The sequence below is a fragment of the Chiloscyllium plagiosum genome, chromosome 7, assembly GCF_004010195.1.
Source record: "Chiloscyllium plagiosum isolate BGI_BamShark_2017 chromosome 7, ASM401019v2, whole genome shotgun sequence".
Taxonomy (NCBI): Eukaryota; Metazoa; Chordata; class Chondrichthyes; order Orectolobiformes; family Hemiscylliidae; genus Chiloscyllium; species Chiloscyllium plagiosum.
Genome location: NC_057716.1, coordinates 47443180 through 47456065, shown reverse-complemented (window position 1 = coordinate 47456065; position 12886 = coordinate 47443180). Strand labels below are relative to the sequence as shown.

The following is a 12886-nucleotide window of genomic DNA, read 5'->3' as shown; positions in this document are numbered from 1 at the left end:
CATGTTTAATATTCTGTGTTATCTATGTTTTATTTAAACCATCATTGATTCCAATGAAAAGAATATCTCATCTTTCAAGGAAATGAAAAATTTGACACAAAGTGTGTAAGCATCACAAGGGTGACTGATTTATGGGGACCTCTTCTGGGAACAAGATGACAGGTTTAGATAAAAATACAGCATCAATTACCACATCGCTCCTGCTCCTAATATGGCCAAAACCATTTACGATACAGGATGGCTAGATCACACAGCTATTCCTGATAACAATATGTCTGTTTTGGGTCCAATGCCCATTGTAAAACCCTGACATATTTCTGAGACAACAGAGCAGGCATAGTGTCAAAAGGGAGAGAATATACAAATTGTTAAACAACTTCATTAGTGGTCTTTAAAGGTTTTGTGGTTGGACCATGGCAAGTTACTCAGGAAACAGGTAAATAAATATTTTGCTTGTGAGGTTGCCCTCTAAAACTTACAGAATTAATGACTCAGAACACTGAGCTATTGTTTATGCTGAGTTGTAGGATATAAGGTGTTGTATTATTAGGGAATATTATATCATTTAGCGCACAATGCCCATGATTTTGTCTTAGGTTTCCCTGCCCTGTAAATTTCCAAAAGATCTCCAAAAATGTAAAATATTGATAGGTTCCTGGGAGTATATTCTTAAGTCTGGCAATATTTCTTTCGACTTACCTTTATCTATGCTTAAAAATGTCAGTAACTACAATGTTATTTTGTATCCTGAACTGTTCTTAAACACAACTGAATGTTGTTTTTTCCCTCCCCAATCACCAAACCACTATCTCTGGTAACTACAAGTTTAGATATTTCCTAATCAACCTGATAAGAGATGTGATTACACATTTCTGGAGCAGATGGGACTTGACCCTGGACCTACCTTGTTCAGAGGTAGGGACACTACTACTGTGCCACAAGAAACACTCAATTACAATGTTTTCTTTTTATTTCCATACACAGAAGTGCTATTACACACAACTGAGCAGCTTACCCACAACCAAAATCACTTTTTTTTCTTTTAACCACCACCAGTAATCATCCATGTATCCAAACAAATATTTACAAGCAAATCACATTATGGGCAATGCGAGTCATCAAAAGTGAGGGCGGGGGAAGGGTGAGGGGGATGTGGCAACTACAATGTTCAATTTTTTAAAAATTGTTTTTATTGAACCTATTTTTATAATCAACCTGTTCAGAGATATCATTACACATCTCTTGAGCAGGTGAATAGGGAACAATGGCCTCCCAAGTCCAAGAGTAGGTACACTACCACTGCGCCATAAGAGAGCTCCATTTTAACATTCCGATACTTTTCTAACCAACCTGCTCAGATATATTATTACAAACCTCTAGAGAAGGTGGGACTTAAACCTGGGCCGACTGGCTCAGAGGTAGGAACATTAACACCGCACCATTAGAGTCCACACTACAATGTTTACTTAATTAATTTTTATTTAACCAATCTGTACAGAGACATTATTACACCTCTGGAGCAGATGGGACTTGAACCTAAGCCTCTCAGTCCAGAGGTAAGGACTCTATCTCTGTACAACAAGAGGGCCCCAATGGTATTACAGATTTCTAGAAAAGGTGGGACGCGAACCTAAGCTTACAGCACCAAAGGTAGGGACACTATCACTGCACCACAAGGGCTCATACTACAATGTTTACATTTCTTAACTTGATAAAATACAGATGTTTATCCTTTGAGAATTAATTACCTTAGTTCAATTCCAAACTTCAACCTATTTATTGTTTGAAGAACTCAACTTAGATTGAGGAAAGATGCTGAATGTCTAATACCGAATGACTTTTGAAGTTTAAAGAATATTTACAATTTCAGCTCCAGCTAATAAGGAATAAAGTTACAAAGTCTCCATCAACGGTGACCCACTCAACACTGATATTTTCTACAAACCCATCAACACCCAGAGCTACCTGGATTACACCTCCTCCCACCCTGCCTCCTGCAAAAATGCTATCTCTTATTCCCAATTCCTCCGCCGTTTCTGCTCCCAGGAGGACCGGTTCCACCACAGAACACATCAGATAGCCTCCTTCTTTAAAGACCACAACTTCCCTTCCCACATGGTTGGAGATGCCCTCTAATGCATCTCATCCACGTCTCACACCTCCATCCTCAAATCTCACCCCTCCAACTGCAACAAGGACAAAACCCTCCTGGTCCTAACCTTTCACCCTACCAACCGCCGCATAAGCCACATCATCCGCCGACATTTCCGCCACCTATAAACCAGGGATATAGTTCCCTCCCCACCCTTATCCGCTTTCTGCAAAGACCATTCCCTCCGTGATTACTTAGTCAGGTCCATGACCCCCACCCCCCCAACAACCCACCTTCCCCTCCTGGCACCTTGCCCTGCCACCGCAGGAATTGCCAAACCTGCCCCGCTTCACCTCCATCCAAGGGCCCAAAGGAGCCTTCCACATCCATCAAAGTTTCACCTGCACATCGACAAATATCACTTATTGTAATCGATGCTCCCAATGCAGTCTCCTCTCCATTGGGGAGACAGGACGCCCTCTTGCAGAGCGCTTTAGGGAACATCTCCGGGATATCTGCGCAGCCCTATGGCCGAACACTTCAACTCCCCCTCCCACTCTGCCGAGGACATGCAGGTACTGGGCCTCCTCCATTGCCACTCTCTTACCGCCTGATGCCTGGAGGAAGAACGCCTCATCTTCTGCCTTGGCATCAACTCCATGGCATCAATTGGATTTCACCAGTTCCTCATTTCCCCTCTCCCCACCTTATCCCAGTTCCAACCTTCCAGTTCAGTACGACCTCATAACGTGTCCCATTTGTCCATCTTCTTTCCTACCCATCCACTCTACCCTCCCCTCTGACCTATCACCTTTACCCCCACCTTTGGGCTAAGATTGCAATGTGATCTGGAGCTGAATAGCCCTCGCAATATCTGAACTGAACATCACTCAGCAGGTTATTGGTGAATAATGATACATAAATAGAAATATCAAAGACATTCTCCATCCCTATGTTGATGATTGAGAGTAAACTAATGGGGTGGTAATTGATTTGTCCGCTCTTTGTATGTGACATATTTTGACAATTTTCTACAGTTGGGTCAATGACAGTTGTAGCTTGGCTAAGGTGCAGTTAGTTTTGGGGAGCACAGGTTCTTCAGCACTGGCTGGGATTTTGTTGGGGCTTTCATTATGTCCAATGTGTTCAGTCATTTCTTGATATCACATGGAATGAATCAACTTGAGGGAAGATTGGCATTTGTGTTCTTGGGGACCTGAGGAGGCTCAAATGAAACACTCACTTCAAATTTCGGACTGATTACTGTTGCCAAAACTTCATTGTTGCTTTGTGCAGTGACATGCTGGAGTCAACAGCACTGAGCTAAATAATCACGTTTTGGCAATACATGAACATCGAAATGGGGCAACACAGTGGCTCAGTGGTTAGTACTGCTGCCTCAGAGCACCAGGGACCCAGGTTTGATTCCAGCCTCAGGCAACTATCTGTGTGGAGTTTGCACATTCTCCCCGTATCTGTGTGGGTTTCCTTCAGATGCTCTGGTTTCCTCCCACAATCCAAAAATGTGCAGGTTAGGTGAATTGGCCATGCTAAATTGCTCATTGTGTTCAGAGATGTGTAGAAGAGGTAAATTAGTCAGGGGTAAATATAGGGTAGGGGAATGAGGCTGGGTGGGTCACTTTTAATCCTGGATGCATTGCCCCAGTCGAATTGGTGTCCTTCATTATCTGTATGTATGGATACAAGTGATAGCTAGCATGTCTCTTGGTGGCTAGTTGGTGTTCGTGTACTCTGGTGGCTAATTTCGTTCCTGTCTGCCCAATGTAGTGTTTTTGGCACCCTTTACATGGTATTTTGTATATAAATGTTAATCCTTTTGGTTGTGGGTATGGGATCCTTTATACTTGTTAGTAGCTGTTGTAGTGTGTTAATTTGTTTGTGGGCTACCAGGGGTCTGAGTAGTCTGGTGGTCATTTCTGATATGTCCTTAATGAGTGGCAGTGTGGCCAGTGCGTTTGGAAGTGTTGTGAAGGACTGTGCTTTTTAGGTACCCGTTGTTTCAGAAGATGTTATGTAGGTGTTATCCTTCTACTTTGTGCAGTTCCAGGGTGCTGCAGTGTATTATGTCTCACTCAACTCTGTTTGTGGTTGTTGGGATAGTTGCTGATGAAAGGCTTATAGCCGAAATGTTGATTCTCCTACTCCTCGGTTGCTGCCTGACTGACAGCGCTTTTCGAGCATCACACTCTCAACTCTGATCTCCAGCACCTGCAGTCCTCACTTTCTCCTAGTTGCTGTTGTAGTTGAGTACTTGGTCTGTGTGGGTGGCCTTCCTGTATCTGCTGGTATCAAGCTCCCCATTAGCTTTGCGTTCAACCAGTATGCCCAGGAAGGCAAGTTGGTTGTTATTCTCTTCTTCCTTTGTCAGTTTTATGCTGGTAAGGATGTTGTTTATGAGCTGGTGAGTTTCCTCTAGTTGTGAGCGTTTGGTAATGAGAAAAGTGTAATCTATATAGCGGATCCACAGTTTAGGCTGGATAATGGGCAGTGCTGTCCAATCTAGTCTTTGTATGACTATTTCTCCTATTAGCTCTCATATCAGTGATCCCATGGGTGTTGAAGCACGACCACCTCATCCTCATTGGCCAGGTATATAAACAAATCAAGGAACACTCATGGGATCACAGATATCAGAACGAATAGAAAAGTGATCATGCAAAGACTAGAATGCTCAGCACTGCCTGCTATCCAGCCTAAACTGTGGATCCATTATGTAAATGACACCTTTGTAGTTTCCAAACACTCACAGCTAGAGGAATCCCATCAACTCATAAACAACATCCTTACCGGCATAAAATTCACCGAGGAAGAAAAGAACAACAACCAACTCCGTTCCTGGACATAATGGCCAAATACAAGGCCAATGGGGACCTCTAGACCAGCAAATACAGGAAGGCCACCCAGAGGCCAAATAATCAACTACAACAGCAACTATCCCAACAACCTCAAACAGAGCTGCATCAGAACATTGTTCAAGTGAGCCTTAATACACTGCAGCACCCTGGAGCTGCTTTAAGCAGAAGAAGAACACTTACATGTCTTCAGAAACAGCAGGTACCCAGAAAGCATAGTCCACCAATACTCACACAACAGACCACAACAGGAAGACACAACACATCTGTACACACTGGCATTCATTAGGGACATATCAGAAATGACCACCAGACTATTCTGACCCTTGGATATTATGGTAGCCCACAAACCAACTATGACAGCTACTAACAAGTATAAAAGATCGTACACCTACAACCAACAGGACTAGTATACACAAAATACCTTATAAAAACTGCCAAAAACACTACCTGGGGCAAAAGGAAGGAAATTAGCCACAAGGGTACATGAACATCAACAAGCCACCAAGAGACATGACAGCTATCACTTGTATCCATACACACAGATAATGAAGGACAATGCATCCATCCTAGGACAAGCCAAACTGAGTCATACATGGGAAATCCTAGAAGCCCAGCAATCAACTTGGAACTCTATTAACAAACATGTAGAATTAGACCCCATGTACCAACCACTAAGAAACAGAACCAACAGCTAAACTGGAAATGACATCACCAACCCCAGTAGATCCAGACATATAAATATCAAGCGGGACATAACACCAATGCTTCACCAGAGGTGCACTACCGGTGTTACCTAGAATGATGACGAAATGTCTGCGAACAAACTTACCAGCTCGGCAAGCAAGTCAACAACCTCAAATGTAGAAAAGAAAACAGGAGAACCATTAAGCCCTTTGAGCATACTCAGACATTCAATATGATCATAGCTGATCATCCAACTCAGTACTTTGTTCCCACTTTCTCCCCATATTTTTTCATACTTTTAGCTCCAATAACTATGTCTAAGTTCTTCTTGGAACCAGTCAATGTTTTGACAACCACTTTCTGTGGCAGAGAATTTCACAGGCTCACCACTCTCTGGGTAAAGAAATTTCTCCCCAGCTCAGTCCTGAATGGCTTATCCCCTATCTTTAAACTCTGAACCTGGTTCTGGACTCTCCAATTATCGGGAACATCTTTTCTGTGTTTACCCTGTCTAATGCTGTTAAAATTTTATAAGTTTCTATAAGATTTCCCCCCCCCCCCCATTTCTTCTAAACTCCAATGACTATGGTCCATTATCCCTTGACACATTAATCCTGTCATCCCAGGAATCAGTCTGGTAATCTTTTGCTACACTCCCCCCATAGCCAGAACATCAAATAAGACCAAAACTGCACACAACCCTCCTGGTGTGGTCTCAACAAATCCTTATCTAATTGCAGGAAGATACCCTTGCTCTTATATCTTTGTAGTATTTTCCTCAATACTGATGTCAGGCTATTTGGTCTATAATTTCATGTTTTCTTTCTATGTCCATTTTTAAATAGAACTAGTGTAACTGTTCTTTCATAGTCTATAGAAACCTGACAGATGACCACCAATGCATCCACTGTTTCTAGGGTCCGTATGTACTCTGGGACAGAGATTATCAGGCCATGGGGATTTATTGACCCCAAATCCCATCAATTTCCCCAACATCATTTTTCCTACTAATACTGATTCCTTTTGGTTCCTCCTTTTGTTTTGACTCTGTGTTCACCAATACTTTTAGGACGTCATTTCTGAGCTCCTTTGTGAAAACAAAACCAAAGTATGTATTTAATTGATTTGGCAGCATCTGTGGAGAGAAGGCAGGGTTAATGTTCTGGCTCCAGTGACCCTTTTGTTTTAGCGACTCGACCTGGGTTTTTCCAGAATTTTCTTTTTTTTTTGCTTTTGCTTTTCAGCATCCACAGTTCTTTGGGGGGTCTTTTTGTACACATTTAATTGATTTTCCATATATTTTATCCCCCATTATAACTTCCTTGTTTCTGACATGAAAACAAAATTGCAAGAAAGCTTTGGATAGCATTTCTGTATGGGGTGTAACCAGTGAACCAACTACAAATTGCATCCAAATTTGCACGCACTTCAGTGCTCACATTTCTGGCCACTTACTTGCATATTCACAAACATAAAATCCACCTTGAAGCAGTGTAATCGGCTTATTAGAATGAATGTCTGAAAAAAAGTGTATTTCCTTCATAAAATAAACTACGAATGTATTTAGGAGTGATAACTTGAAGAACGTTGATTAATAAAGCTTAAATGGGCTTAGCACAAAAATAAGCATTTTAATCAGTACTTAGTACACCACTTGTGAGCAACTTGATTTTGAGGATGTGAAAATTACTTACATCTATCCAAAACCATTAGCTAGTTATGTGTTGATGTGTCGTAGCCAGTTTCTTAATTACAAATTAATGGTTATTGATTTAAACACAGTCTTTTTAAACCAATGCAACAATCAGAGGTTGGTTCCAATTTCAAAGCAGTATAATATGCTTCACAGACCGCGTTGGATAAGTTGAACAATTTTCCACTCTCAATAAATTTAGTAGACAAAATATGCCATTAGTTGATTGATTATGTGGATCAGCATTGAATTATTCCTAACTGTTGCCCAGTCACTGCTAATAATAATTTGAATTGTGGAAAAGCAACATTAATAACATTTTGCATAGCAGCATGTTTCAGTTTACTTTGTTAAACAGTATCACAATCCCCCTGTAAAAGTAAAAAAAACATACTTTTTGAGAGTCTTAGTGAAGAGGGAAAGTAGGAACTCTCATTTAGACAGTAGCACATCTTACTTGTCTGCAAGTCCCCTCTCCAAACAATGTTTCGTTCCTTTTCAACCCGTTTCCCGAAGGTATGTTGAACACAAATGATTGAAGTGGGCACAGTTTTAATGTTAATTATTTTCTGCTTACAGTTAAGAGTCATAGAATCTTACAGCATGGAAAGAACCCCTTTGGCACCTCGCATCAGCACCTGTCATCAAGCACCTATTTACTCTAATCCCATTTTCTTGCACTTGGTCCCTAGTCTTGTACACATCCAAATATTTCTCAATGTTGTGAGGGTTTCACTATCCTTTCAGGCACAGAGTTCTAGATACTCAGCATGCTCTGGGTGAAATAACTTTCCTGAAATTTCCTCCAAACATCCTGCCCCCTATGTTAAACCTATGTCCCCTGTTATTGACCCCGCTCGGGGAAGTTTTTTGCGCCTCATAATTTTATATTCCTCAATGGTGTCCTCTCTCAGTATTATCTGCTCTAAGGAAAACAACACCAGCTTATCTAACCCCCCTTCGTAGCTGAAATACTTCAGTCTAGCCAGCATCCTGGTGAATCCTCTCTGCAGGAAATGTGTTGCTGGAAAAGTGCAGCAGGTCAGGCAGCATCCAGGGAACAGGAGAATCGACGTTTCGGGCATAAGCCCTTCTTCAGGAAGGGCTTATGCCCGAAACGTCGATTCTCCTGTTCCCTGGATGCTGCCTGACCTGCTGCGCTTTTCCAGCAACACATTTCCAGCTCTGATCTCCAGCATCTGCAGACCTCACTTTCTCCTCAATCCTCTCTGCACCCTCACTAGTACAATCTCATCCTTCCTAAAGTGCGGTAACCAGAAATACATTCAGTACTCGAACTGAGGTTTAACTTACATCTTATGCCATTCCATCATAACTTCCCTGCTCTTGTATTCAATACCTTGACCAATAAAACCAAAGTATCCCATATACCTTCTTAACTCCTTCTTGTCTATCTGTTTTGCTGCTTTCATAAATCTATGAAAGCACACAGTCTTTCTAATCCTCTGTACTTCCTTGGGTCCTACTGTTCATCATGTATGCCCAAAATGCATCAATCACACTTTTCAGGATTAAATTTCATTTACTCATCTGACCAGCCCATTTATATTATCCTGCATCTAAGGCTTTCCTCTGGGTTATTTCCCACCAACAATTTTCACACCTCTACAGACTTACTGATTGTAAGTATCTTCATGTCTATATTTAATGTATACTACAAACAACAAGGGACCAAACATCAAATCCTGCGGTACCACTGGACACAAGGCTTCTAGTCATTAAAACGTCTTTCAACTATTTCAATTGGTCTTGAGTCGCTAAACCAAATTTGGATCCAATTTGCCAAATGGCTATTGTTCCCTGGGCTCTTATCTTCTTGGGTACAGAACCTGTTTATCAGGATGCTGCCTGGCTTGAAGGACATTAGCTATGAAGAAAGATTGGACAATCTTGGTTTACTTTCACTTGAACATTGAAGGATGAGGGATGACCTGATATAAGTTTACAAAATTATTGAGGCATACAAAGAATGGATAATTGGACTTTTTTTCTCAGGGTATAAATGTAAATTACGAGGGGACATAGATTTAAGGTAAAAGAAGACAAATCTTAAAGGAGATGTGAGAAGCAAGCTTTTTTTAATGCAGGGGGTGGCAAGTGCCTCAAATGCACTGCCAGAGGAGGTGGTGGAGGCAAATCGCAAAGTTTAAGAGGCACTTAGATATGTGAATCGGTGGGAATACAGACAGCACAGAGGCAAAAGGTTAGAAGTTTAGAAAGGAATCATGTGTTGCTGCAGTCTTGACGGGCCAAAGGCCTTGTTCCTGTGCTGTGTTACACTGTTCTTTGCACTTGATCAGTCTCCCCTGTGAAGCGTTACTGAAGTCCATGCAGACTACATCAAATGCACCACCCTCATTTACATATCTTGTCACCTCCTCGAAAATACAAAGTCATAATCTTCCCCTAATAAAGCCAAGCTGAATATCCTTAGTTAATGCTTGCCTAATTACAGATTGATATGTCCCCTGGAAATTTTTTTCCAATAGTTCCCATAGCACTGATGTTTGACTCACTGTTCCATCATTTTCCTGGTTTACTCCTAAAACACTTCTTGAATAATGGTACCATATTAGCTACCTTCCAGTCCACTAGAACCTCTCCTGTGCCCAGAGAGGAGTTGAAAATTAATTCCAGAGCCCATGCAATCTCCTCATTTGCCTCCCACAACCCAAGGTACATCTGGACCTGGGGATTTATTGCCTTTTAATCCCATCAAAAACATGAGTACTTCATCCTGCTCAAGGCTAGTTTGTTCAAGTATATCACAGACTCCTTCCTTCATCTTTATAGCTACCTTCTCTGTAGTGAAAACAAATGCAAAGTACTCATTTAAAATCTCACCTGTATTTTCCAGCATGACACACAGATTGCTACATTTTCCGAATGCTGTTTGCCTGGTTACTCTCTTTGAGGAGAAAGTGAGGTCTGCAGATGCTGGAGATCAAAGTTGAAACTTTATTGCTGGAACAGCACAGCAGGTCAGGCAGCATCCAGGGAACAGGAGATTCGACGTTTCGGGCACAGGCCCTTCTTCAGGAAGAAGGGCCTGTGCCCGAAACGTCGAATCTCCTGTTCCCTGGATGCTGCCTGACCTGCTGTGCTGTTCCAGCAATAAAGTTTCAACTGGTTACTCTCTTTTCCTAATATACTTAGAAAATGTCTTGGATTTTCCTTTATTTGACCCATCTTTGTTCTCATATTTCTTTATGTAACTCTCTGCACTTCCTAAACTCCTCTAGGGCTTCAGCTGTTTTGATCCTCTGAGTATTTGCAATAAGTTTCCTTTTTTTCCCTGATGCATTCCTATGCATCGCATGATATCTAAGGTTCTGTGGACTTAGTGGAACCACCTTTCACCTTTGCTGGAACATGTTGGCCTTGCACTCTACTTCCATTTTGAATGACTCCCACTGCTCTGATGTAGATTTTCCAACAAGTAATTTCACCCAATCACTTTGACCATATCCTGTCTCTACATTTTAAAAATCAACCTTTCCCAAACTCATAAACTTTACTTTCAGTCTAACTTGGTCCTTTTTCTTCACTCACTTAAATCTTACTGAGCTTTTCTTACTATCGGTGAATTGTTTCCCCACTGACATTTTTAAAATGTGTCTGGCTTGTTCACTAAAATTAGATCCAGTACTGCCCTCTCTTGTAGGACTTTCTATGTGCTGATTTAAAAAAGTTCTCTTGGATAGATTTTAAGAATTCTTACCCTTTTTTCATACTTTGTGTATTTCAATTAATATAAGGAAATTGCAAATCCCTATTATTACATAATTCTTTTTTCAGCCGTGCACATTTTATTGATAATTTATTTAAAGCTATCGAAAATAAATGGCAGTTAGGACAAATTTCGATTTTTAATTAAATGCAACTAGGAATATTTTGATTGTGTCTATTCTTTTTGGTGTAAAACAGAGGTTGCAAAGTTAACTACTATAAAAATCTGGCTCTGCAATGCCAGAACACCCTGCAGGTCTGGTTATGGGGAGAAGATCAAGTTAATTTCTAATTCCTATTTTGGCACACTGAAAATTTAAATAGTTTTCATTTGTGGAAATAATGCTTACTGGCAATAAATACTGCAGCAAAAAATTACAATATATTAACTTCAATCTCTATTGCAAACAATTAACAATATGATTTATAATAGCGTAATTTCAGATTTTATGTACTTCATAATCAACCTTTGGCATGGATGTAAATAATACCATGGTATACAACATTAAAACAGAAAAATAAGGGCCTGCATTTATATAGTGCTTTAAAGGCAATGAAATACTTTTTAATTATAGTCATACTCGCATGACCTAAATAGTGACTTATTACTAACATGTTAAATGTGTATTTTCATTAGTGGAATTATATTTTTAATGTTCAAACAGCAAGGGTTAACAGAATGTTCACTGGAAATGTGAAATATATTAACACTGTCAATACATAAAATGCACATGTAAATGGAATACTTAAAAGAACTTGTATGAGAGAAGTTGGTTTTAAAATGTTATTTGCGAAATAGTTTTTACAGCAATTGATTACATCCAATGTCATGAATCAAAGTAACAGTTAATATTCAAATAGTAAATATACCTGGAAAATGTTGGACAGATCTCGTAGGTTAAAAATATAATGGAATCTAATTGCTGTAGGCAGAAAATTTTGAGTCATTTTCTGATGAAGACAGATTGCAGCCTGAACGACAGTATGAACAATTTTTATTACGCTGTGAGTGAAACTGTGTTCTTGAAAATGAGCATTAAGAATGTTGCTGTATATGGTGGCCAGCGCATCTGCTCCAGGGAAATTAACTGCAAAAACAGAGAAATGTCTCTGCAAAACAAGAAAACATGAAATCAAAATCCAAAGTTACTAAAACATCATAAACAGTCTTATAAAATTAATACACCTCATTCCAGAAGATAATCATTATTATTTCAAGTACTCATCAATTTGATATTACTTATTGCATTGTTTCAGAACTCTTCAAAATATTCCTTATGCTGAACAATCCATGATGATTGAACAGGCAGGTAATTTACAGGGAACTAGAGTTACAAAATGGATCCCATTGAAAAGGTATGGGAGGACGCCTTCTCGCACAGTGCTTCAGAAAACATCTCCAGGACACCCGCACCAATCAACCCCAACGCTCCATGGCCAAACACTTCAACTCCCCCTCCCACTCTACCAAGGACATGCAGGTCCTGGGCCTCCTCCATCGCCACTCCCTCACCACCCAATGCCTGGAGGAAGAACACCTCACCTTCTGCCCCCAGGACCCTCTAACCTCATGCTTCATTCCTGATTAAGGGTTTTTGCCCGAAACTGCTCAGTTCAGCAGTTCTCCTCACTTCTTTTGCCTTCACTTGTTCCTCTCTTGTCCCAGTTCTCCTCTCATAGTCTCCCACCTCATCTACCAATATCCTGCCCTGCTCTCACCTGACCACCACTCCTCTCCATCCTAAACTTCACTTTTCCACTCATCTGCTCTCTTCCATGTGTCAGCACTGG

The 12886-nt window shown here is 40.7% G+C and overlaps 1 protein-coding gene across 6 annotated transcripts in view; it reads right to left on the bottom strand.

The window, feature by feature from the left end:
* Window positions 1-12886, bottom strand: part of dnah9l (dynein, axonemal, heavy polypeptide 9 like) — a 427363-nt gene that overhangs the window by 189792 nt on the left and 224685 nt on the right. For all 6 annotated transcript variants that reach the window (XR_006312134.1, XM_043693606.1, XM_043693607.1 and 3 more), the window contains exon 50: window positions 11966-12205. Coding sequence is in view for 5 of the 6 variants with exons in the window: in XM_043693606.1 (XP_043549541.1) it covers window positions 11966-12205 (240 nt within the window). In the remaining variant the exon portion in view is untranslated. The remainder of the gene's footprint in view (window positions 1-11965; window positions 12206-12886) is intronic.